This window comes from Coregonus clupeaformis, chromosome 4, assembly GCF_020615455.1.
Source record: "Coregonus clupeaformis isolate EN_2021a chromosome 4, ASM2061545v1, whole genome shotgun sequence".
Taxonomy (NCBI): Eukaryota; Metazoa; Chordata; class Actinopteri; order Salmoniformes; family Salmonidae; genus Coregonus; species Coregonus clupeaformis.
This window is the reverse complement of record NC_059195.1, coordinates 19,447,595-19,475,263: the sequence shown is the minus strand read 5'-3', so window position 1 is coordinate 19,475,263 and position 27,669 is coordinate 19,447,595. Positions and strand designations below refer to the sequence as shown.

The 27,669-nt window shown below is 43.6% G+C and overlaps 1 protein-coding gene across 2 annotated transcripts; it reads left to right on the top strand.

Annotated features, from left to right (window-relative positions):
* Nucleotides 1-2,269: 2,269 nt before the first annotated feature.
* Nucleotides 2,270-19,199, top strand: napepld (N-acyl phosphatidylethanolamine phospholipase D). 2 transcript variants are annotated; one of them, XM_041866891.2, is made up of 6 exons: nucleotides 2,270-2,502; nucleotides 5,627-5,815; nucleotides 7,703-7,901; nucleotides 9,190-9,839; nucleotides 10,194-10,308; nucleotides 18,274-19,199. In XM_041866891.2, exons 1-6 carry the CDS (start codon nucleotides 2,363-2,365, stop codon nucleotides 18,325-18,327), a joined length of 1,347 nt encoding a protein of 448 aa, XP_041722825.1. In that variant the 5' UTR covers nucleotides 2,270-2,362; the 3' UTR covers nucleotides 18,328-19,199. The 2 variants fall into 2 exon arrangements, with proteins under 2 accessions (XP_041722825.1, XP_041722815.1); XM_041866881.2 differs by lacking the exon at nucleotides 18,274-19,199 and adding an exon at nucleotides 16,541-17,281 and having other exon boundaries at nucleotides 2,277-2,502.
* Nucleotides 19,200-27,669: the final 8,470 nt, after the last annotated feature.

Below are 27,669 nucleotides of genomic sequence, written 5' to 3'. Positions count from 1 at the left end.
GCACTCAAATACAGTATTGAAGGAAGGAGAGTGACACCTGGTGGTAACGGAAGGGGCATGCAGTGCAACTGTCTAGTTAGTGACGGCAGTAAGTGTGGGCAATCATTTGTATGGACGGTCTTAACTCTGAATAATAAGGTGCAATGAGGAAGATATGTATGAAGAAAAAAAAAAAGATACTTTAGGGAGAGCCCCGCAGGACAGGCTGGTCTTACCATATATAAGGAGGGCATTGTTAAAAGGTAGTCTTAGCTCCTGTCTAATCCGTGCAGGAGAGAACTCTTCACTGGACCAGGATAAGGTGCAGGAGAGAACTCTTCACTGGACCAGGATAAGGTGCAGGAGCGAACGCTTCACTGGACCATGAAAAGGTGCAGGAGAGAACTCTTCACTGGACCAGGATAAGGTACAGGAGAGAACTCTTCACTGGACCAGGATAAGGTGCAGAAGAGAACTCTTCACTGGACCAGGATAAGGTACAGGAGAGAACTCTTCACTGGACCAGGATAAGGTGCAGAAGAGAACTCTTCACTGGACCAGGATAAGGTGCAGGAGAGAACACTTCACTGGACCAGGATAAGGTGCAGGAGAGAACTCTTCACTGGACCAGGATAAGGTGCAGGAGAGGTAACTCTAATGAACTTATCCTCTGCAGCAGAGGTAACTCTGGGTCCTCCATTCCGTTTGTCAATTAGGGTGTGCAGGGTGAATACACATGGTCTGTCATACAGTAATTTGGTAAAAAGCCAATTTGACATTTGCTCAGTACATTGTTTTCGCTGAGGAAATGTACAAGTCTGCTGTTAATGATAATGCAGAGGATTTTCCCATGGTTGCTGTTGATGCATATCCCACGGTAGTTATTGGGGTCAAATTTGTCTCAATTTTTGTGGATTGGGGTGATCAGTCCTTGGTTCCAAATATTGGGGAAGATGCCAGAGTTGAGGATGATGTTAAAGAGTTTAAGTATAACCAATTGGAATTTGTGGTCTGTATATTTTATCATTTCATTTAGGATACCATCAACACCACAGGCCTTTTTGGGTTGGATGGTTTGTATTTTGTCCTGTAGTTGGATAATCCAGTAGGTTCTGGTAGTCTTTAATAGTTGGATCTAAGATTTTTATTTGATCATGTATATTTTTTTGCTGTATGTTATGTTAAGTTGCGTCAATTCAAATCTGGTATAGGAACAAAAAGAGGTCAATACACGTCTTCTAAAATAGACTAGTATTTTAATTAATGCAAACACTTGAATTGGTAAATATGATGTTCGTATATACGGGCCCACTGAAAAACCACGCAGGGCAGACAGAGAACTGAGCCATTGTTATAAGTTCTTCTTTAAATACTCTGACAGAGATAGTTCCCGCTCCCCGCTGGCCTATCAGAGTAGAGACTGAGCGTGCTTTAGACTAACCCAGCCTATCGTTGGCGCACAGGCTGGTCCCAGCCCCTTGGCGCTTCACTGTTGCCAGGCATTAGTTGTTATCTCCACAACTTGTCTCAAGTCAGCAACCTCAGACATCTTTGTAGCAGAACACATGTCCTTGAGCGGTTTAACAAAGAGGCAGTGTGTGTGTGTATGTGAGACACAAGCCTTATCTCAGCCTACCCCCTAACAGTTCCCCACATTAATCACAGCTTGTTATATTAAACAATCTATATCAGTACAGTACAAACCTATTATGTTTAATCATTAATGTATTCTTTCTAAGCTAGGCATCACATCTAGTTATAAGAAAATAGATCCCCACAGTTATAGGGCTAAAAAGATTGGAGAAGTGGTTTATCCATACATCTCCATTTTGGATAGATAACTCTTCGTGTGGGTTTTTTAGTTAGTTTTCCAATTTTCCCAGTCTCTCTTTCTCTCTCTCTCTCTCTCAGTATTACTTAGAGCCTCCAGTGAGCCTCCGGGTGGCTATGGAGAAGAATGGGTTGAATGTGGAGCACTTTGTCCTGAACCATGGAGAATCCAGAGTGTTGGGGGGAGAAAGAGAAGGGGGTGTTTGAATGATCAGATGGGCTACATTACCAGAAGCTGCCATAGGAAAGAGTTTGGACTTCTGACAAATAAGAAATCTAAGTTTTGGATTATAACATTTGCCTGGTAAAAGGGCACTGATGTACATATTTGCAACTTTTTATAAATCTATGTTTTTAATGCCAAGTGATATTGATTGCACTATTCAATTGAAATTCACCTTACCAACATGGCTGTTTCTTTAAATGCGTGACCATGCAAAGTTCGGAAGTAGCTAACCAACTGTACACCAAAGTGACCGTGACCAACTTTCAAGAGTTCCTTTTGTAAACCGAATACTAGCTTGATGTTTCTATAATTTTATTCTAAGCAATTATGGCTAGGCCAACTAGAAAAAGTCTACTAACTAACGCATTCAGGCTATGGCTGCTTCCACATGTTTGGAAAACTCTACTTTCGAGGTCTATTCACCGAGCCGCATGTGTTCTGAAAACAGCGAAGGGAATTTTGTCAAGGTGATTATTTGTCAGCCTACAAAACAACTTTTAAATAGGGTTTCAATGTATCATATTTTAAGTGCACATCTCATTCAACAGAAGACAAACTACTCGGTACCACTGTTCCGGTTGCTTTACTTGCTAAAATGTATGCACTCCTAGCTCACTTACGGAAACACGCCCAATAGGCGAAACAGAGTCATGTTCTCGAACGTTGCAGATAGAAATGTCAGGAATAGAGCGGATGTGATTCTTATTCTACATAAGGAATCAATGTTTGTTCTACATAGCCTATCTCTATCTGAACGTTCCAAAACGTTGCGACGTCATACATTCACGTTGTACTGTAACTTGTGCCTTGTCAACATTTATGTTTGGAGCTTTCAGCTGCTAGTTAGTCTTGGCTCACTATGGTAAAGATCGAGTGTGTAAGAGCATTATTATATGGATTAATACGTGCACCATCGACCAACGGCCTTGTTTAGATATTCCGCAAAATAACTCATGTTTTAAGCTATTTTCAGACGTATTTCATAATCATATTTTCATTGCAAGTGCAAATCAATGGGGAGTTTCGTCACGTTAGGTCCTTGCGTCGAAAAGAGGAGGATTTCAATAGGCTAGGCTGCTTTAATTTCGTCACATGGTAGGGTTTTTCACCGACGTCAGAAGCCTTGGCTGGTAGGCTGGTAACCGTGCGCGGTGGGACGTTGGCCGTGCTTGCAGTGCACTCTTCAACACTGTTCTGCGGATATCTCGCTGTAACAATATCCGAAGAAATGTCGCGCCACTGACGGATTTACAGGTCGGCCTTGTCTTATTCTATACGTTTTCAGGTAGTATTTTATTGACTGAGTTGTAGTGACCTGTGACGTAGGCTGACCGTTCAGGCTGCGAATGATCGATTGTCTCCGTTCTGCTTATTTCACCACATTCCTTCTTCTCTTTTTAGTTAGGGTTCTATTGACAATCTAATGTTCTTATTATCCCGATAAAATCATCTCGATATAGCAGCAATTCTTTCTAGTGATCCGTTTTGTTTTGTTCTTGGTCGGATCAACAAAGAAACATTGTTGTATTGCTCTGGTGGTTTATTGTGGGTCCAGTCAAGTCATTCAATAGGCCAATACGTGCAACAGAGCTCCACAGTAGGCAACGTGAAATGTATAGAGTGCGAACGTTGTAAGGGTACTCAGTCAATAGGACTAGTGGACAACTACACAGTACTTCCACTATAGGGCCTAGGTGACAGCTATTCAGTAGCCTCTTTAGTCTGTACTTACACCTTAAAACACAAGCTGCTGTGAATAGGGTTGATATAGGGATGGGGTTGACAGAGGGATGGGGTTGACAGAGGGATGGGGTTGACAGAGGGATGGGGTTGAGAGGGATGGGGTTGACAGAGGGATGGGGTTGAGAGAGGGATGGGGTTGAGAGAGGGATGGAGTTGAGAGAGGGATGGGGTTGACAGAGGGATGGGGTTGACAGAGGGATGGGGTTGACAGAGGGATTGGGGTTGACAGAGGGATTGGGGTTGACAGAGGGATGGAGTTGACAGAGGGATGGGGTTGACAGAGGGATGGGGTTGACAGAGGGATGGGGTTGAGAGGGATGGGGTTGAGAGAGGGATGGGGTTGAGAGAGGGATGGAGTTGAGAGAGGGATGGGGTTGACAGAGGGATTGGGGTTGACAGAGGGATGGGGTTGACAGAGGGATGGGGGTTGACAGAGGGATGGGGTTGACAGAGGGATGGGGGTTGACAGAGGGATGGGGTTGACAGAGGGATGGGGTTGACAGAGGGATGGGGTTGACAGAGGGATGGGGTTGACAGAGGGATGGGGTTGACAGAGGGATGGGGTTGAGAGAGGGATGGGGTTGACAGAGGGATTGGGGTTGACAGAGGGATGGGGTTGACAGAGGGATTGGGGTTGACAGAGGGATGGGAGACATGGATCAGGCCGTCTGAAGGCATTCATTATGATCACCTTTACCTGGACCATACTGTACTGTAGTCTTCATAGTTCCTGGTAGCAGTGGAGGGTCCATACAGTCGCTCAGAGAGATTTGTAGTAGCCTAATGATAGCTTGGCAGGAGGCACATATACACTGAGTATACAAAACATTAGGAACACCTTCCTAATATTGAGTTGTACCCCCCCTCCCCCAAATGGCCCTCAGAACAGCCTCAATTCGTCGGGGCATGGACTCTACAAGGTGTCAAACATTCTACAGGGATGCTGGCTCATGTTGACTCCAATGCTTCTCAAAGTTGTTCTTTGGGTGGTGGGCCATTCTTGATACACACAGGAAACTGTTGAGCGTGAAAAACCCAGCAGCGTTGCAGTTCAGGACACAAACCGGTGCGCCTGGCACCTACTACCATACCCCGTTCAAAGGCACTTAACTATTTTGTCTTGCGCATTCATCCTCTGAATGGCACACATACACAATCCATGTCTCAATTGTCTCAAAGCTTTAAACTCCTTCTTTAACCTGTCTCCTCCCCTTCATCTACACTGATTTGAAGTGGATTTAACAAGTACACATACAATAAGAGATCATAGCTTTCACCTGGATTATCTGGACTTGGCTGCCGTCTTGTGTACGTGTCAGTTAGCATTTGGAAGGCCAGTAACTTCCTCTTCATTTGGACTGAGCTGAAGCCTTTCCACCTGTCCGGAGATAAGATACAGCTGAAACAATAGACCCAGACAATTGTATATTAAAGGTGCGGTCCACTGTGAGCTAGTCTGGCAGACAGTGTGTCTTTATTCAAAGTAGGAACCGGTAAAAAGTGGTTGCCCACGTTATACAATAGCTGACAGTGGAAGTCATGTTGCTGCCATCTCACATACAGCAGGCTTGGTAATGGCTGTTGAGTGGGGTTGTTTTGGAACTGTTGCACAGGGTTACACCATGTCACAATAAGCATGCTTTCATGTCTAAACTGTTTCCTAAGTGCGATTGCACAAGAAACTGTCGGCCATACTCCATGGTGGTGCGGGCCCAGGGACAAAACAACAGAAATAGACTCTAACTGCACTGTGTGCAGGCTTTTCTTTCTTCATTACTAGCTGTGTAATCCCTCCCCGAGCATGTGTACGCTTTTATTTTGATTTCTTGTTTATTAACCTCCCTGTAGACCAGGAGCCCAGCACTGTCACCCCATGGAGGAGAGAGGAGGAGCAGGAGGAGAAGTGGATGAGAACCAGGTGTTGATGGAGGAGAGGGGTGTCTCTCCTGGTGATTCCCCAGGGACGGAGGGGGATTCCCCGGCCGTGGTCCGGCCCCGCGACCCCCCCACCTCCACCCTGCAGGACTCAGGGCCTCGGTAGGGATAGACAATGAACACCTTTGCAGTTTTCACATGCACTTTCTTGCCATCCAGCTGCTGAAGTTGCAGCATGATATTTCAGTGTTTTTTTTGTCTTTATCTTTTGTGTGCTTTTTCTACCTGTATGGACTCTTTATATATTTATATATATGCTCTGTGTGTGTATATATATATATATATATATATATATATATACAGTGAGGAAAAAAGTATTTAGTCAGCCACCAATTGTGCAAGTTCTCCCACTTAAAAAGATGAGAGAGGCCTGTAATTTTCATCATAGGTACACGTGAACTATGACAGACAAATTGAGAAAAAAAAATCCAGAAAATCACATTGTAGGATTTTTTTATGAATTTATTTGCAAATTATGGTGGAAAATAAGTATTTGGTCACCTACAAACAAGCAAGATTTCTGGCTCTCACAGACCTGTAACTTCTTCTTTAAGAGGCTCCTCTGTCCCCCACTCGTTACCTGTATTAATGGCACCTGTTTGAACTTGTTATCAGTATAAAAGACACCTGTCCACAACCTCAAACAGTCACACTCCAAACTCCACTATGGCCAAGACCAAAGAGCTGTCAAAGGACACCAGAAACAAAATTGTAGACCTGCACCAGGCTGGGAAGACTGAATCTGCAATAGGTAAGCAGCTTGGTTTGAAGAAATCAACTGTGGGAGCAATTATTAGGAAATGGAAGACATACAAGACCACTGATAATCTCCCTCGATCTGGGGCTCCACGCAAGATCTCACCCCGTGGGGTCAAAATGATCACAAGAACGGTGAGCAAAAATCCCAGAACCACACGGGAAGACCTAGTGAATGTCCTGCAGAGAGCTGGAACCAAAGTAACAAAGCCTACCATCAGTAACACACTATGCCGCCAGGGACTCAAATCCTGCAGTGAAAGACGTGTCCCCCTGCTTAAGCCAGTACATGTCCAGGCCCGTCTGAAGTTTGCTAGAGTGCATTTGGATGATCCAGAAGAGGATTGGGAGAATGTCATATGGTCAGATGAAACCAAAATAGAACTTTTTGGTAAAAACGTAACTTGTCGTGTTTGGAGGACAAAGAATGCTGAGTTGCATCCAAAGAACACCATACCTACTGTGGAGCATGGGGGTGGAAACATCATGCTTTGGGGCTGTTTTTCTGCAAAGGGACCAGGACGACTGATCCGTGTAAAGGAAAGAATGAATGGGGCCATGTATCGTGAGATTTTGAGTGAAAACCTCCTTCCATCAGCAAGGGCATTGAAGATGAAACGTGGCTGGGTCTTTCAGCATGACAATGATCCCAAACACACCGCCCGGGCAACGAAGGAGTGGCTTCGTAAGAAGCATTTCAAGGTCCTGGAGTGGCCTAGCCAGTCTCCAGATCTCAACCCCATAGAAAATCTTTGGAGGGAGTTGAAAGTCTGTGTTGCCCAGCGACAGCCCCAAAACATCACTGCTCTAGAGGAGATCTGCATGGAGGAATGGGCCAAAATACCAGCAACAGTGTGTGAAAAACCTTGTGAAGACTTACAGAAAACGTTTGACCTGTGTCATTGCCAACAAAGGGTATATAACAAAGTATTGAGAAACTTTTGTTATTGACCAAATACTTATTTTCCACCATAATTTGCAAATAAATTCATTAAAAATCCTACAATGTGATTTTCTGGATTTTTTCTTCTTCTAATTTTGTCTGTCATAGTTGACGTGTACCTATGATGAAAATTACAGGCCTCTCTCATCTTTTTAAGTGGGAGAACTTGCACAATTGGTGGCTGACTAAATACTTTTTTTCCCCACTGTGTATGTATATATGTTTGCACACCAAATTTCCCCTCTGGACACAATAGGCAGTAAAAACATTTGATTGATTGACTCCTCCAGGAAGAGCAGCTCCTCCCGGTCCTCGAGGAAGAGCTTCCGTCTGGACTACCGGTTGGAGGAGGAGGTGACGGGGTCGAGCCGGGACAAACATGGCCGCTTTACTAACCCCTGGCCCACATGGAAGTTCCCGTCCTACTCCACCCTGCTACGCTTCTTCCTGCTGGAGAAGAACCACAGTAATGTACCCAGCTCCATAGAGGTGAGACACATTCTGACGTTTGCCGTATATAATAGGTATTTCATAAGACTCCTGAACAGCTAATCAAATGGCTACCCGGACTATTTGCATTGTCCCCCCTCCACCCCCCTCTTTTACGCTGCTGCTACTCTCTGTTTATTATCTATGCATAGTCACTTTAACTCTACCCACATGTACATATTACATCAATTACCTCGACTAACCGGTGCCCCCGCACATTGACTCTGTACCGGTACCCCCTGTATATAGCCTCGCTACTGTTATTTTATTTTACTGCTTCTCTTTAATTACACCTGTTGTATTTGGCGCATGTGACAAATACAATTTGATTTGATTTCTCACTCATTTGAGCCACCATTTCTAGCACCCACAGCCATTTGTGTCTAATGAGACACAGCGGCTCATACGTTTTGCAAAACAAACCTAGCTATGACGGAGACCACAAAACCACACCTGATAGGACTCATTGCCAGTCAAACTGTCGACTCTTTATTATAAGGAACTTATCACACAAATGCCTAGACCTGTACTCCAACTCCACAGGTTGAATAATGATTCTTTTTTACTGTATACAGTCCACACCCAACAATTACCTCCTGCCCTGACTGAACCTGTTCCGTCTGCGCTGACTCCTGAGGTCTATCATTAAATATCTCTTGACTGAGCACGGCAGAGTTTGTCAACTGTGATTTTGAATGCTGTGCCTCATGTCCACAGTTAGGTTAGCTGTTAGCTCCGGAAGATGCCTCCCATTCCATAAACACTGCACTGTGCTCTGGTAACAACCCAGGGTATTTTTAGATGGCTGTAAATCAATCTAACCTCACGACTCAGACAGGGGCTCTGCTCTATAGACATGTAGTGGTCAGGAAGGAAGGGCCTAATATTTAAAGGAACTCTATTTCCAATCATCTTTCTGATAAAGAGGAAGGACGTATTAAGGTGTTTAGTCATCTGTGTTTTGAATTGTTATGCTGAAATAACTTAATCAAATGAACCTCAAACAAATCATACAACCAGGGTCATATTCATTGAGACATGTCGGAGAAAAAGGTTTTAATACGGAAAACAAAATTGAGCGTTTTTTTTAATTGGTTAATTTGTTTTGGTGACTTGAAAATGACCGAAGCAATAGTGAAATGTTGAAATCATTTTTGTTCCATGTCTTAGGCAAAGAGCTTCCAGTGCTGGAGCCTTTCTTACCCACCTCTATCTCTAAGCTCATGAATGAATCTGAAGCAATTCATACCAACAAGTCATATTAAAGTCTGCGTCTTCTGCTACTCAGGTCTTAGACAAAGAGCTTCCAGTTGTGGAGCCTTGGTTCCTCCGTGTCCCAGAGGCAGCAGAAGGAGCCGTGGGGTCTGGTCTCAGGGTGACCTGGCTAGGCCACGCATCCGTCTTGGTAGAGATGGATGGCCTGGTCATCCTCACTGACCCCATCTTCAGCCAGAGGGCATCTCCCTTACAGTTCATGGGCCCCAAGAGGTACCGGGGTCCCCCTTGTACGGTTGATCAACTCCCCCGGATCGACGCGGTCGTCATCAGCCACTCCCACTACGACCATCTCGATGCGGGCACCGTGACCCAGTTGAACGAGCGGTTCGGCGGGGATCTCCGATGGTTTGTGCCGTTGGGACTCATGGACTGGATGCAGAAAAGCGGGTGTGAGAATGTGATAGAGTTAGACTGGTGGGAGGAGAACTGTGTGCCGGGTCACGATGAAGTCACGTTTGTGTGTACGCCGGCGCAGCACTGGTGCAAGCGCACCCCCACGGACGATAACCGGGTGCTGTGGGGGAGCTGGTCTGTCCTGGGGCCCTGTAACCGCTTCTTCTTTGCTGGAGACACCGGCTACTGCTCCTCCTTCCAGGAGATAGGGAGGCGCTTTGGGCCCTTCGACCTGGCTGCCATACCCATCGGAGCGTACCTGCCCAGGTATGAAACTAGTGGACACCTGTCCTGCACAGCTGTGATTGCTTTAGTACAACGGTGCCCAAACCTCCCCCTGGAGAGCCACTGGGAGTGCAGGTTTTTGTTCCAACCCTGCTTTTATCTAATCAGCTGTTCATCAGGACCCTTGATGAACTGAATCAGGTTTAGAAAATCAAAAGCCTGCATATCCAGTAGCTCTGTAGGGGGAGGGTTGGACCGTGGACCGTAGTATTAGATACCCCTCAACTTGATTAACTTTAGTGAACTTCAGTTTACTTTAATAAATACTAAGTTTGTTAAACCTTCATTAGGTAAACCCACAAAACCCAATTTTTCTCCATGTTTCTCCTCCCTCAGAGATGTAATGCGTGGACAGCATGTGGACCCGGAGGAGGCTGTGGAGATCCACAAAGACATCCAGGCCAGACACTCCCTGGCTATTCACTGGGGAACCTTCGCTTTAGCTTACGAGGTGAGCATTAACAGTTATGAATGGGTGATCGAATGGATCTGTTTTTATATGGCATACAATGGCTTGCGCAAGTATTCACCCCCCTTGGCATTTTTCCTATTTTGTTGCCTTACAACCTGGAATTAAAATAGATTTTTTAGGGGTTTGTATCATTTGATTTACACAACATGCCTACCACTTTGAAGATGCAAAATATGTTTTATTGTGAAACAAACAAGAAATAAGACAAAAAAAACTGAACTTGAGCGTGCATAACTATTCACCCCCCCAAAGTCAATACTTTGTAGAGCCACCTTTTGCAGCAATTACAGCTGCAAGTCTCTTGGGGTATGTCTCTATAAGCTTGGCACATCTAGCCATTGGGATTTTTGGCCTTTCTTCAAGGCAAAACTGCTCCAGCTCCTTCAAGTTGGATGGGTTCCGCTGGTGTACAGTAATCTTTAAGTCATCCCACAGATTCTCAATTGGATTGAGGTCTGGGCTTTGACTAGGCCATTCTAAGACATTTAAATGTTTCTCCTTAAACCACTTGAGTGTTGCTTTAGCAGTATGCTTAGGGTCATTGTCCTACTGGAAGGTGAACCTCCGTCCCAGTCTCAAATCTCTGGAAGACTGAAACAGGTTTCCCTCAAGAATTTCCATGTATTTAGCGCCATCCATCATTCCTTCAATTCTGACCAGTTTCCCAGTCCCTGCCGATGGGAAAAACATCCCCACAGCATGATGCTGCCACCACCATGCTTCACTGTGGGGATGGTGTTCTCGGGGTGATGAGAGGTGTTGGGTTTGCGCCAGACATAGCGTTTTCCTTAATGGCCAAAAAGCTCTATTTTAGTCTCATCTGTCCAGAGTACCTTCTTCCATATGTTTGGGGAGTCTCCCACATGCCTTTTGGCGAACACCAAACGTGTTTGCTTATTTTTTTCTTTAAGCAATGGCTTTTTTCTGGCCACTCTTCCGTAAAGCCCAGCTCTGTGGTAGAGCATGGCACTTGCAACGCCATGGTTGTGGGTTCGATTCCCACGGGAGGCAAGTATGAAAAATGTATGCACTCACTAACTGTAAGTCGCTCTGGATAAGAGCGTCTACTAAATGACTAAAAAATAAAAAATAAAAATATACGGTTTAAGGTGGTCCTATGGACAGATACTCCAATCTCCGCTGTGGTGCTTTGCAGCTCCTTCAAGGTTATCTTTGGTCTCTGTTGCCTCTCTGATTAATGCCCTCCTTGCCTGGTCCGTGAGTTTTGGTGGGCGGCCCTCTCTTGGCCAGTTTGTTGTGGTGCCATATTCTTTCCATTTTTTAATAATGGATTTAATGGTGCTCCGTGGGATGTTCAAAGTTTTTGATATTTTTTTATAACCCAACCATGATCTGTACTTCTCCACAACTTTGTCCCTGACCTGTTTGGAGAGCTCCTTGGTCTTCATGGTGCCACTTGTTTGGTGGTCCCCCTTGCTTAGTGGTGTTGCAGACTCTGGGGCCTTTCAGAACAGAACAGGTGTATAGATCATGTGACACTTAGATTGCTCACAGTTGGACTTTATTTAACTAATTATGTGACTTCTGAAGGTAATTGGTTGCACCAGATCTTATTTAGGGGCTTTATAGCAAAGGGGGTGAATACATACGAACGCACCACTTTTCCGTTATTTATTTAGTAAATTTTTTTGAAACAAGTAATTTTTTGCATTTCACACTTCACCAATTTGGAAAATGTTGTGTATGTCCATTACATGAAATCCAAATTAAAATCAAATTAAATTACAGGTTGTAGTGCAACAAAATAGGAAAAACGGCAAGGGGGATGAATACTTTTGCAAGGCACTGGACTGCATGTACCTGCTGTAAAACATATTTTTGGTGTCAATTATCAGTTGTTAGCATCAATCCAAAACCTAAGGCATGTCACCTCACATCAGAGATGCATGGCCTATCCAGTGGGATTCTCTGAATCTAATGATCAGGAAGAATACATTTGCTCTGCCTCCCAGCTGAAATTGGAGACCGAAGGTCAGGAAAACTAGCCTTCCATGGTAATAAATCAACCCTATCACAACACGTCAACAGCGGATCTGACCTCTGCATTCTAGACTGGACTCAGTTTAGAGAAACACATATTTGCCATTGTGTCCTTTTGTGTGATGAGAACAAACACACTGTCAGACACCCCTTTTAACCGTTCAGCCTAAAGACAAAGGTGGGATTGTTCAGCGTCCCACAATAAATGTGAAAACTCCATTATGTTGCTTGCTGCTGCATTCAGTTGACGTCGGCACGTTTTTGGAAATGCAGAGGAAGATGTTTTGTTGGTCGTAAAAGAAGAACCATCGTTTAACTGTGATATCATTAAACTTTCCCCTGATGCTTTGGTCATGCCTCAGCAGATGGCTTTGCTGGTAAAACCGTTTAAGACGGACCATTCTCTTAAATTCGTGCAGAAAGCAACACACAGGAACATACGAGTTTACTTGTTTATGGAGAATTATTTGACTTTATTTAGTTCAGACACCTCTATTCTGGGATGTTGAAACAAGTAGTTTGTTTGCCGACAGCAGTTGTCCTGTTGGCAGGCTTTGAAAGATAACCTTTTGTCTGTCTGACGTTTCTGCTGAGGGAGGCAGCAAGCAGCTCAAAAAGCCTCTGTAGTTTCACGTGCTGTCCACTCCTAAACCCTGGAGTCTATGTACTGTCCACTCCTAAACCCTGGAGTCTATGTACTGGCCTCTCCTAAACCCTGGAGTCTATGTACTGGCCTCTCCTAAACCCTGGAGTCTATGTACTGGCCTCTCCTAAACCCTGGAGTCTATGTACTGTCCTCTCCTAAACCCTGGAGTCTATGTACTGGCCTCTCCTAAACCCTGGAGTCTATGTACTGTCCTCTCCTAAACCCTGGAGTCTATGTACTGTCCTCTCCTAAACCCTGGAGTCTATGTACTGGCCTCTCCTAAACCCTGGAGTCTATGTACTGTCCTCTCCTAAACCCTGGAGTCTATGTACTGGCCTCTCCTAAACCCTGGAGTCTATGTACTGGCCTCTCCTAAACCCTGGAGTCTATGTACTGTCCATCCTAAACCCTGGAGTCTATGTACTGGCATCTCCTAAACCCTGGAGTCTATGTACTGTCCATCCTAAACCCTGGAGTCTATGTTCTGTCCTCTCCTAAACCCTGGAGTCTATGTACTGGCCTCTCCTGAACCCTGGAGTCTATGTACTGTCCATCCTAAACCCTGGAGTCTATGTACTGTCCATCCTAAACCCTGGAGTCTATGTACTGTCCTCTCCTAAACCCTGGAGTCTATGTACTGGCCTCTCCTGAACCCTGGAGTTTATGTACTGTCCATCCTAAACCCTGGAGTCTATGTACTGACCATCCTAAACCCTGGAGTCTATGTACTGTCCTCTCCTAAACCCTGGAGTCTATGTACTGGCCTCTCCTAAACCCTGGAGTCTATGTACTGGCCTCTCCTAAACCCTGGAGTCTATGTTCTGTCCTCTCCTAAACCCTGGAGTCTATGTTCTGTCCTCTCCTAAACCCTGGAGTCTATGTACTGTCCATCCTAAACCCTGGAGTCTATGTACTGGCATCTCCTAAACCCTGGAGTCTATGTACTGTCCATCCTAAACCCTGGAGTCTATGTTCTGTCCTCTCCTAAACCCTGGAGTCTATGTTCTGTCCTCTCCTAAACCCTGGAGTCTATGTACTGGCCTCTCCTGAACCCTGGAGTCTATGTACTGTCCATCCTAAACCCTGGAGTCTATGTACTGTCCTCTCCTAAACCCTGGAGTCTATGTACTGTCCATCCTAAACCCTGGAGTCTATGTACTGTCCTCTCCTAAACCCTGGAGTCTATGTACTGGCCTCTCCTGAACCCTGGAGTTTATGTACTGTCCATCCTAAACCCTGGAGTCTATGTACCGGCCTCTCCTAAACCCTGGAGTCTATGTACTGTCCTCTCCTAAACCCTGGAGTCTATGTACTGTCCTCTCCTAAACCCTGGAGTCTATGTACTGGCCTCTCCTAAACCCTGGAGTCTATGTACTGGCCTCTCCTAAACCCTGGAGTCTATGTTCTGTCCTCTCCTAAACCCTGGAGTCTATGTTCTGTCCTCTCCTAAACCCTGGAGTCTATGTTCTGTCCTCTCCTAAACCCTGGAGTCTATGTACTGTCCTCTCCTAAACCCTGGAGTCTATGTACTGTCCTCTCCTAAACCCTGGAGTCTATGTACTGTCCATCCTAAACCCTGGAGTCTATGTACTGGCATCTCCTAAACCCTGGAGTCTATGTACTGTCCATCCTAAACCCTGGAGTCTATGTTCTGTCCTCTCCTAAACCCTGGAGTCTATGTACTGGCCTCTCCTGAACCCTGGAGTCTATGTACTGTCCATCCTAAACCCTGGAGTCTATGTACTGTCCATCCTAAACCCTGGAGTCTATGTACTGTCCTCTCCTAAACCCTGGAGTCTATGTACTGGCCTCTCCTGAACCCTGGAGTTTATGTACTGTCCATCCTAAACCCTGGAGTCTATGTACTGACCATCCTAAACCCTGGAGTCTATGTACTGTCCTCTCCTAAACCCTGGAGTCTATGTTCTGTCCTCTCCTAAACCCTGGAGTCTATGTTCTGTCCTCTCCTAAACCCTGGAGTCTATGTACTGTCCTCTCCTAAACCCTGGAGTCTATGTACTGTCCATCCTAAACCCTGGAGTCTATGTACTGGCATCTCCTAAACCCTGGAGTCTATGTACTGTCCATCCTAAACCCTGGAGTCTATGTTCTGTCCTCTCCTAAACCCTGGAGTCTATGTACTGGCCTCTCCTGAACCCTGGAGTCTATGTACTGTCCATCCTAAACCCTGGAGTCTATGTACTGTCCATCCTAAACCCTGGAGTCTATGTACTGTCCTCTCCTAAACCCTGGAGTCTATGTACTGGCCTCTCCTGAACCCTGGAGTTTATGTACTGTCCATCCTAAACCCTGGAGTCTATGTACTGACCATCCTAAACCCTGGAGTCTATGTACTGTCCTCTCCTAAACCCTGGAGTCTATGTACTGGCCTCTCCTAAACCCTGGAGTCTATGTACTGGCCTCTCCTAAACCCTGGAGTCTATGTTCTGTCCTCTCCTAAACCCTGGAGTCTATGTTCTGTCCTCTCCTAAACCCTGGAGTCTATGTTCTGTCCTCTCCTAAACCCTGGAGTCTATGTACTGTCCTCTCCTAAACCCTGGAGTCTATGTACTGTCCATCCTAAACCCTGGAGTCTATGTACTGGCATCTCCTAAACCCTGGAGTCTATGTACTGTCCATCCTAAACCCTGGAGTCTATGTTCTGTCCTCTCCTAAACCCTGGAGTCTATGTTCTGTCCTCTCCTAAACCCTGGAGTCTATGTACTGGCCTCTCCTGAACCCTGGAGTCTATGTACTGTCCATCCTAAACCCTGGAGTCTATGTACTGTCCTCTCCTAAACCCTGGAGTCTATGTACTGTCCATCCTAAACCCTGGAGTCTATGTACTGTCCTCTCCTAAACCCTGGAGTCTATGTACTGGCCTCTCCTGAACCCTGGAGTTTATGTACTGTCCATCCTAAACCCTGGAGTCTATGTACCGGCCTCTCCTAAACCCTGGAGTCTATGTACTGTCCTCTCCTAAACCCTGGAGTCTATGTACTGTCCATCCTAAACCCTGGAGTCTATGTACTGTCCATCCTAAACCTATCATTCTCTCTCTCTCTCCGTCTCTCTCTCTCTCTCTCTCTCCGTCTCTCTCTCTCTCTCCGTCTCTCTCTCTCTCTCTCTCACCGTCTCTCTCTCTCTCTCTCACCGTCTCTCTCTCTCTTTCTCACCGTCTCTCTCTCTCTCACCGTCTCTCTCACTCACCCTCTCTCTCTCACCATCTGTCTCTCAATTCTCTCTCTCACGTCTCTCTTTCTCTCTCTCTCACCGTCACTCTCTCTCTCAATTCAATTCTCGCTCTCTCACCCTCTCTCTCTCACACACACACTTTCTCAGTCTCTCTCTCTGTTTGACTATCATTCTCTCTCTCTCTCACCATCTCCCTCTCACACTTTCTCTCTCTGTCTCTCTCTGACTCTCCTTCATTGGAAGGAGAGAGAGCGAGAAACGTGAGGAAGCGACTGGCTTATATCATTCATGCCTCTTTCCTTTCACTTTATTTAATACTGGCTAACATCCATCTCTGTCTCTCTGTCTCTCTCTCTCTGTCTGTGTCAGTATTACTTAGAGCCTCCAGTGAGACTCAGGGAGGCCATGGAGAAGAATGGGTTGAATGTGGACCACTTCTTTGTCCTGAACCATGGGGAATCCAGAGTGCTGAACGCAGACCAGGAAGTCTTTGAATGATTGGACCAAAATGGGGCCTAAGCCCCTCCCACAAGCTGTAGAAGACTAAACGGCACCGTGGCTTAAATCATACAGCTGAATCAATGAATGAAGCTCTCATCGTCAACAGTCTAGTCGATGGCGGACTAGAGAGTTGAATGATGGCGACTATAAAACGGAACACCCTGTCATTTATCCAATGATTGTTTTTCTATGCCAAATGTCTGACGCCGGAACTATCAAGAAGAAACATTTCGGAATAATTTTTGGCTGATGATGTGTTATCGTATAGCTGCAATGTCATCAGTCGTGTCAAAGTGATGAATATGTATGTTATTTTACACAATGGACACACTACACGTCATTGTGCGCCGACGTGCAGAACTGCAACTGTATGCCTTCACAGTTTAGCACATTCACCAATCATATTTTGTAGAGTTTCTTTAACCACATGTAACCAAATCTTCTGGAGTCATCAAATGCTGGACAGTTCATGTGCACTATACTCTGTGTAATTTATGTACTTGGACGTTGCAATAATGTTTAGGAGGTCTGAAAACACGTTGTTGTATGTGTGGTTTTCACCCTCATCCATGTTACAGCTGTCATTAAAACTCTGCTCTCTGATGTACACAGACTTGTCTTGTGAGGTGTACACTCTTAGGTCATTAGTTAGGGCCAGAGTAATTCCTGACCTGAATACTTGCTTCTGCAATACTGACCACTTTAGATTTAAGTTATTTTTATTATTTTTTTTACCTTGTCCACAATAGGTCATGAGTTCAGTACTTGTCTTTTGTACAACTCTCAACGTCAAACATACGAAGAGGTGTGAATGGCCTGTGGCCCTGGTGTAAGGATCTCACCCCTGAATCACAGGGTTGTTGGTTCAAACCAAAACAGACCCCATGAGTGTTTATTTGGCTGATAGTTGAAAGATGGTCAGAACTCACGGGGGGTGAATACTTGGGGTCACTCCTGTGAACAGCAGTGGTTCTAGAGAGAATCGCCTGCCAAAAGTGGTGGTCTTTTATTTAAAAACAGTCAGAGGTTTTTTTCAGCAGTTTTCTTCCGTAAACACTGCAGGTTACAGTTCAGGATCCCCAGGATTGAACCACCCCCTTCCAGCCAACACACCACTGGCCTGTAATGATGTTGGTGTGGCAGCCACACCTCATAGTGGCCTTGACTCACTCTGCACCAGAGTTCATGGCCACAACACATCCTGATCCAGAGCTGGGTTTGAACCTGCAACCCTTTACACCAGAGCCACAGACTCCTTCACGCTTACTGCTCTTCTCTTTTTGACATTGAGAGTTGCAGAGTTGTATGCAAAAGCACAAGAGCTAAGATTTAAACGTTCAACCTCTGGGTTGCATGGCAATGGTTTAACCCCAGAGCCACATAGTCCACAGTGCCTGCATAGCCCCAAGTTGGCGCTCTGGACTAATAATGTACCTCAAGTGAAATGTTTGTGTTCAAGGCTTATATAAAGTTATTTTAACTGATTATACAACGTGGGGCCAGTTTTGGAGTCTGTAACCCACTGGCCAAGGGTTTTATGTCTAACTAACACTACAGTCACTACATGTATATCCGTGTGTGTGTGTTTTGCTTGGCAACAGGTCAGTCATTTACAGTGTCATTTCAGACCCTGGCATCGGGCAGAGCAGGAATAGCAGGTGAGCTTATCTAGATGACATGTCGTCATCATCCTATCCCGGAAGTTCCAGAATGGAACAGGAACATTGAAACAGTGTTCTAGATTCTCCCACTGACAACAGAAAGGTCATCGTAACCACAGGTGGAATTTATTTTCTGGGGGAACCATTAAAGAAATAGGTGGTTTAAATTGTTGGCTATACTTATGCAAGTATTGGATTTACACCTCTGCTTTGTGATGCCTTCCAAACCTCTAGAATAGATAGAGAATCCAAAGAACAAAGGAGCTGTAGGAAATGCAATTTATTAGCAATTTTTTAATAACATAATTCCTCAGATAAAAATGCAATGTTACAGGAATATACATTAGAGATTAATTTAAAACTTGCTTTCAAGGACCGTACAGTCTAAATATATTTTTCATTTTTTATTTACTGGTAGCGTGCGTTATAAGCAAGACGGACTCTGTCACCAAAGACAGACTGACATTAACAGATACAAACTGTACATCACTTATATACAAATCAACTTTTTATTTATTTTTTTCAGTTTTTTTGAAAATAGAAGTAGAAAAAGTGATTGAATATTCAGATTTTTATTTATTTATATCCCTTTAAAAATTTGTTTAAACGAAAGAATGAAACAAGAAATGGAAAAGAAAGTAATAGAATCGTTTTTCTTTATAGAACGTAAGAAGAGAGGGAATGGGTGTAAAAGTCTGTTGTGAGACCATGCAGACCTGTCACTCAAAGGACAAAAGGGGGGACAGAAAAAGGGGTTCAGATTTGGGCAAGTCCACTCAACAACTCCCCAAAAACTAGTCCAACCCCTCAGTGACTGTCTCTGAGCATGAGGAAATTGACACAAAACAAGATGGCTGCCACCAAAGCTACCATAATGCACAATACACATTCTAGTTCATTTTAATGACCATAAATAGTGCTGTTTTTCTTAAAATACTACATTTAACAGTAGTGCCACTACTAATATCACAAAAAAATTACTTTTGTTGTTTTTTTGTGAATGGCTCTTTCACAGCTAAACGCAATAAGGACAGACGACTTTGCCAAAAAGTGATCTATCCTTCCACCAGTCAATCTACTGATTCTGTGCATGATTGACTACATCATGATTTAGGGTATTACTGAAGTATTTAATTGTATCACAGACTTGTTTAAACCTGATGGGTACAACATTCTACTACTGCCTTAACAACGTTAGAGACGCGGACCAATAAAACAACGTCTTTAACTCGACGTTACCCAACCCCCCAACTATTTGTGAATCTCTGATAGCAACGTACTGCAGACACCAACCCCTCTTCATCACCAATAGTCAACTCCTCATCCTCTGTGTTCTGTTATCCATACTAGGTAAACAATCTCTCTCCCACGTGGCTTTAGGAAGGTCAAATCAAACCAGAAAACACAACTTCTGCTGGAAAAGAACAACAACAGTTAAACCTCAATAAAGTGATCATATAATATATTTGTCTGAATATTTTATATAAAAAAATACTGTGTTTGCTCCATGTGGAATCTTGGAACCGTACTGTGGAGTGTTGCGGTATTTAGCTTAACCTATCTGGAAGAAACAGAAGGAGAGAAACATTCACCATTCAACCAACTGACACTCACTAACTGGACAGTGAAGCCTCTTGAAAATGAGTCCTAGTCTGCTTCTCAAATGGCACCCTATTCCCTACGTAGTGCACTACTTTTGCCCAGTGGTCTAAAAAAGTAGTGCACTACAAAGGGAATAGGGTACCATTTGAGACGATCGTCACATTCGTGCCATCTTTTAAAATCGAGGCATAACTTCTTAGCTCTTTCTTCTGAACGCCTCTGTGTACATTTCTTAGAAAAAAATGGGTTCCGTAAGGGTTCTTCGGCTGTCCCCATAGGAGAACCCTTTTTTTTGGTTCCATTTAGAACCCTCCATAGAAAGGGTTCTACCTGCAACCAAAAAGGGTTCTTCAAAGGATTCTCCTATGGAGACAGCCGAAGAACCCTTTAAGGTTCTAGATAGTGCATGTAAGATCAGTCAATGTCAAACTATACAGTGGTTTATGTGCAAAATAGTGATCTCCTCTAGAAATGTTGTCTCCAGCACATCTGAATAATATTGATGATTATAATAATGAGTATTAATAAACTAACAGTCTTTTAAGAAGAGGACTTAAAAAAAAAAAAAGGTGCTCCTGATTTTGCTACTCTAGGGGTGTTTGTTGACGTCAAACTTATGGTTGTGGGTTAGATCTGAGGTCGTAGTCAAAGTGAATGGAGTGTGGCCGGCCGCCCGGGCTCACCTTCTCAATTCGGTTCAGGTCGGCGTTAAGTCATGTCTCTCAAGGTTCATATGGAGGTTATAACCTATGCAGCTCAAAGTGGATGCTGTCAGTCAAAGGTCAAAACTGGAAGTCAAAGGTGAGAGGTCAAAATAGCATGCTTCCATTCTACTAGCGCATGCACTTTCACATGTCCCTGTCTTATACCCATGCTGGATGGATGGATGGATGGATGGATGGATGCGCAAGCTGCAAATTATAGACTCAATATGTTTCTAATAAAGGCTTGGCTTGCTAGCATGATGTGGGATTGGGAAACATTACAGCTTTAAATAGTGGGGAAGCGTTTAGTTCAAAACGTAAATCCTCAACAAGACAGTTAGTTGCCTCTGATAACAACGCCCATACATTGTGAGTTGTCTCAGCAGTATGGGGCCTTTCTATACTGTAGCTACCAGTATCATTCTAAAGGTTTCAATTCAGTCTATAACTTGTAACTCCAGTTACCTCCCTAAAAAATATGGTATCCACAATATAATTAATTCATGAATATAGATATATGTTTTATTTAGGATATATAAAATAGAAAACATTGTATACGTTTTTTTAATTCATAAACAGTTTTGTTTTTTTCTTTTCCCATTACATAATGCATAATGGTTGTACAACAAAACTGAAAAAGTGATATTCTTTCATTTTTCAAAAAGGAAAGTAATGACGATGTTGTTTAATTAGTAAACGCTAACTAGATCTTGATTTTACCTAGAAAAGGAAAATAATGACGATGTTGTTTAATTAGTAAACGCTAACTAGATCTTGATTTTACCTAGAAAAGGAAAATAAAGTCTATATTTAAAATAGTTCTTAAAATATTATATGTCTAGATCAAAAAGATCAACAACAATCCATTTACAAGAAAATATAACATCCATCTGTAATACTATGGTATAGATCCACATCTTAATAAAGTAAATCTGTGAATACTGTGACAAATACAGATGTTATTATTAACATCACAACAAGAGGATCAGCCATTTTAACCAAGCCTGTTGAGACAGATGAGCTCTCTAGTGCATCTCTAGGGTCGTCCCTCAGTCGAGGATATGCGAGAAACTGACCTGGACAGCGGTCCGTGGTGAACTATCAATCTCTTTGGCCAGTGCCACCCTAATACTATCCCCCAGCTAGCAGCCATGTAGCGGCCCACTGGCGGGCCCACATCCGGTATAGTTAGCGGTCCACAGCTGGCAAACCACTTGTCAGTGTCCGATCATATTCTTCAGAAAGTCCTTAACACTTTTCCTGCAGATTCTAGTTCTAAGAAAGAACAAAATGAGCTACATATTGATGATCTTTCAACGTCACTGAGGGAAACAGGGAGAAACATTTTTGGCAAATTTGATTTTTTATTTGGTAAAATGCCTATGAATGACGTTGTATGTATAGCTAGCTATCTGTTAATATAAGCCTATATAACTAGTCAAGGAGAGGTGGTCTTGCTAATGCTACAAATTGCACCTCGTCCAGCTTGATCATTCATTGATAAATAGAAGCCTCAACTTTCATATAATCACCTATCGTTCTATGAGTAGCATGACCTTTTCTGTCAACAACTTACCCAGCATGCCACAGCCACAACGCTACAGAGACAACAGCGAAGACATCTCAGCCGGCCTGACAAGACATCCATGGCTTTCGACGTTGCACTGTAATCCGAGACGCGTACCGACGCCACACAACACTGCAGCACAGAGTTTTTAGCACATAGCACCCTGAATGAATATGGGGAAATTCGCAGGACACGATCCAAAAGAGGACAACGTAGCTAAATGTTTTAGAGGGGACTCTATAAACGAAAAACACACTCGACGACAGCACTGACTGAAGCAAGGGGGTGCAAGTACAGCAACACGATGGCTTTGGAAGAGATACTGTAGGTATATTATGTACATGGGCCTAACCTCAGTCCTTTATATGGAAATTATTAAATATGGTTACGTCTCAAATGGCGTCCTATTCCCTATATAGCACACTACTTTTGACCAGGGCCTATAGCCCAAGCCTCCTTGAGAAAGCCCTTAGATGCTAGAATACAATCCATCGTCTCACCATTGTCCCTTTATCAATAAAAGTCCCAAAAAAATGACATGACATTGTTGTTGAGCTATACGTACCATACCCTTGGTTCAATCAAAATACAAAATGGGTCAAAGTGGGCTAAGAAGGACGTATAGTTCTGTTGCAACACTCCCTGTACATTTCACTTGAATACATTCTCAAATATGCATCTTTCCTTTATACCCTGACATTCAGAGGAGTAATATAGTGTATTTATAAATGAAGCTATGATAATATATAGTTTATAAAAAAAAATATACAGTCGTGGACCAGTGAAATGACGTGTCATTCCAACATGGCCAGTGCTATGCCTTTGGACAAGTCCATGCAAATGATACAATAATACTTTGATGTTTCCCTCCTGTTAATAAACTCCCCTAAAAAAATTAAAAAAAATGTTATACCTTCAATAAATACATATCCTTATTAGTCAGATGGATTGTCAATGTGATAAAATGACATTTGTCTCCTAGGTCTATCCTGTGGGGAATGCTCTCTCAAAGAGACCACATCTAAAACTATTTCACGTCATGCATGTCCAAAGTCCCTGGGTTCCACGGTGACTTGACAATAACGCATTGATAATGTCAGACAGGCAGCAGGTCTCATATTCAGCAACTCTTTTCCTATCTCTTATCCTCTACGGGATCAAAGTCCCTATTTACCGTCATCATCAAATAAGGGGATGAACGCAATCGCCTTGTGCCAAAAAATGTCCTCTGAAATGAGGTTGGGGTCAGAGTTTAGGGCTGGGGGGGGTTAGAGGGTAGTTCCTATTTGGTATAGTCATCAAAAACCTTCCTTTCAACGTACATACAGTAAACTTAATCTGTGACATTAGATGGTTGCTCAGTCATCAAAAGAACAAGAAATAAGTCATTAAGAAAGAGTGACATGCTTCAGATAAAGTACAGCCACTTTTCACCACTTGGATAAACACAAGATATGCAAAATCAGTTTTAAACAAAGCATGTCCTCTCCTGTCGGTCTGGCCAACACAGTAGCTGCAGTATGTATCGACCCTAAGTTTGATATGTACAAAACAAATATATAGAAACAGCAACCCTTTTCTTTGTAGTTAATAATACGGAACTTTGCCTTTTAAAAATTCAACACATTTCAAAAACTTGGCACACTGAAATGCTAAACTGAAATCTCATGCAATAATGTACACCTAGTAGTTTTTCAATTCATGAACGTTTATGACAACTAATAAAAAGAGAAATCAAGAATCAAATACATCTTATCATATACTGAAATGCACCTGATTTCAAGTATAACAGGTTTCTTCCTCAATTTAAAATAAACGCTCTAACCCAACAAAACAAAAACATAAATATATTATATCTATGATACACTTTTTTCTCTTTATCACTTCTTTTGTACAACTGTATTTTTTAAAAATGTTATATAATTAATCATATGGATCTTCTTGTTTACGGTCAAAGTTATTGCATTGTTTTTGCATATCTTGTGGAATGCAAGCACACACCCACTCACTCCTTACTATACCAACACACTCTGTTAACGTGTAACAAACAACATAGACTCCATCGCTGATATACCAACTCCTCACAGGGATTGCACCAGCCTCTGGCATTCTCTCACAAACTCACAGCCACAAACCAACGGGTCTCAGGCCTCCCAATTCAAAGTCCTATGAAGTACCCTTGAAGTACTCTTGAAGTGCTGTATGTATATGAACATATGTATGGCACAGCTTTTTTGGGGGGGGAATGTATAGAAACAAAAGGAATCTATACTGTAGAAATAGGATGGTGGGTGGGTGAAAGTCTCTACTTAAGGTTCACAAGCTTTGCATTATTTTGGAGTGGGGTGTCATCGTTTCAAGTCAACATTCATCAGGCTATATGGCAAGTGTGAGCTTTCAGAGAGGCGCTTAGTTACCCTGCAGCTAGCTGTACCTCATGGGACCTTTAACAGGATGGTTAAGTCCTCTCACATTCCAACTAAAGAACGTTTAAGAGCCAAAACAGAACCTCAGAAAGACACTAAAATGGGATTTAAAATGGAAAGTTAAGAGTGTCAAAGGCCCATCAAAAGGACTATGTATGGTAGATTTGGATAGTGCTGCAACTAACAACATCTCTGGGATATGTAGTGAATGGGAATGACTGTCATCAACATGCTTTACTACAATCTGTACTGCAAGACTGACAGCCCAAATACCTCCTCAACCTTGATGTTCAAACCCATGATAAAGAAAATTGGATTTTGGACGGCGGAAAAGCATTGAAAATATATCCTTTATGAACGTTTTAAGCTTCACACGTGTGCACTGTACAGACGACGTAGTGACATCCTAGACAGTCCTTACTGTACCACAGAGTATCATACTGTATCATCAGGATAGATTGATCACACAACACTATCATTGACATCGATACGTTGAATACTTTTGAACATCATATTTGCATAATTCGGTTGGTAAAAATACATCTGTCACTCTGAGGCTGTTTTAAATGTGTGCATGCATACGGTCAGTCGCCACCACGAAGCAGAGACACCGAACAGAGACGTATAATCATAATAATCATGTATGTATCCCTGTGAACTACAAAATAAAGTGTTTACTGAAGAAGGCTACTATGCCAATGTCCCTGTTATTATGTGGTATTCCTTCTTTACGCACCGAACATTATCTTTGTCTCTTTGTCTTCGAGTCCCGTCTGGCTGCAGCCTGTGAGTTAGGGTCATTTATTCCGTCTATCGGCAATGATGTAATTGACACGAGTGTGGAGCTACTTCATGTGCATCTTAATAGGCCTAGCAGGACACCCAAATGGTTTGAACGTTGTGAATTTGTTCGGGAAGGCCCATAGAGTTGGATAGAGGGCGCACTTGGGTCGTTTTAACATAGAGATGAGCTCTCTAGTACATCTCTATGGGAGTGCCTAACAAGGTGATATTACCGTCGTGATGTAGTAACCATCATGTCACAGCTCAGGTGTCGAAGGTCACAGAGCCCCTGTCTTATCCTGTGTCTGATTGGCCTATCCTGTTCTGTTATTTGATTGGTCTATCCTGTCCTGCTCTCTGATTGGGCTATCCTGTCCTGTCCTCTGATTGGCTCCTTGATGAGATCTGATCAAAACCTCAGTAGTTCAATATTCAGAACAACAAACAACCATAAAATAATGAAAGCAGCAATAGGAGGAACGACACTAAGCTTTGGAAGCATGCCTGTCAAATGGTTTTCCGTTCAGGTGGCAGGGCGATAGATCAAAGGGAAACATGACACCATACTTAGTTAATGCTACCTTCATTTAACCATTTAGGCATAATGTTGCTTTTTAGAAACAGCAATACATATTTCACCTCCAAATACAGCTTTTACCTCAGGGACAAAATCAATAAATAAATAAATACAATCTGTTTAAAAGATGCATACTGATAGGTACTCACCCTACTATGTGCTGCACTGCGCCCACACACACACACACACATAGGTTTCAATACTTCTTAACTTCTTAAAATCTCCTAAAAAAATAAATCAAGCAAAATACACAGTTAGGGCCAGCATCCCGATTTGTGCAAAAAATAAGGATAAATAACATAATGAAAAAGAACAAAATAAGAAATCAAGTCTGGCCAGTTTTGCACAATACATGAAGTGGATCGGATTCTGATCTGTGTGCTGCGGTGATTCTAGTTACTTGGCACCGACACCTAGCCACAGAGAAGCAAGGCCATAGCTTACATCAGCCTCACACAGTTTATTCTCCTCCTTTCTACTCATCCCCCCAAAAAAACATCATACAGCGACGATGGCAGGACGAACGGACCACTGAGGAGTTTCGAACTATAACCGATAAACGACTACAACCAAAACAATGCAGATTTAATGACTGAACTGAGAGAGAGAGAGAGAGAACGGAGGACGGGAGGTTGAGGTAACCATGGCAGCTAGGTGGCGCTGTCCCTGTTTAGGACCAGACATTAGTCAACACTTCCTGTTTCCTGTTTGGAACAGGAAGTGGCTGCATGTGATGAGGAAGTGGCGGCATTATGACAGAGAGGGAGGTGAGTGAGTGGTGGAGGGAGGAAAGAGGGATGGAGGAGAGGAGGAGGGCGTAGGGTGTTGGTGGACAGCATGACAGCTGAGCATGACACAGATAAACAGATCCTGGAGGTCAGTGTCTCTCTGTGTTGCTCCCTGTTGTTGGCTCCTCCTTACAGATAAACAGATCCTGGATGTCAGTGTCTCTCTGTGTCACTTTCTGTCATTGGCTCCTCCTTACAGATCCTGGATGTCAGTGTCTCTCTGTGTCGCTCCCTGTCATTGGCTCCTCTGTACAGTCCAGTGTCTATGTTTAATGTCCATATAGAAATCCTGGGTGAGGGTCCGTCCCTTAAACACGTCTCCCTTGCTGGCAGATCCCTGTGTTGTTGGCCAGCAGAGTCCAGCGGCCTTACAGTAGGTGGCCCATCTCTGAAGGGCAACGCAGAGACTGAAGAATAAAAGGGGGAAATGGTTTTCCTCTGCTGCTCCTCCTGAGAAGGTCGTCTGATGCCCCTGACCTTTCAACCTAAACCTCTGACCCCTCAAGAGACTGACCTCAGCACGACCTCTAACCTCTAACTCCGCAGGGGCGGAATTTATTGTCCCAGAATGCATCTGCCTGGTGGCCACAGCGACGAAAACGACGCACTTGAAGAACGAAGGGAAGGCAGGAAAAAACCCATGGAATCCAAACATTCAGTTCTTCCTCCTCTATTCTCCTGACTGCTGTCCTTTCCCTTTAGGCTTCCCTCCTCCTCCTCCTCCTCCTCCTCCTCCTCCTCCTCCACCATTCGTTCAAGGACGTGACTGTGAGGCACTTTTGAAACACCCAGAGACACACCACACACCTACACTGACACAGTCTCTCTCTCTCACACACACACACACACACACACACACACACACACACACACACACACACACACACAC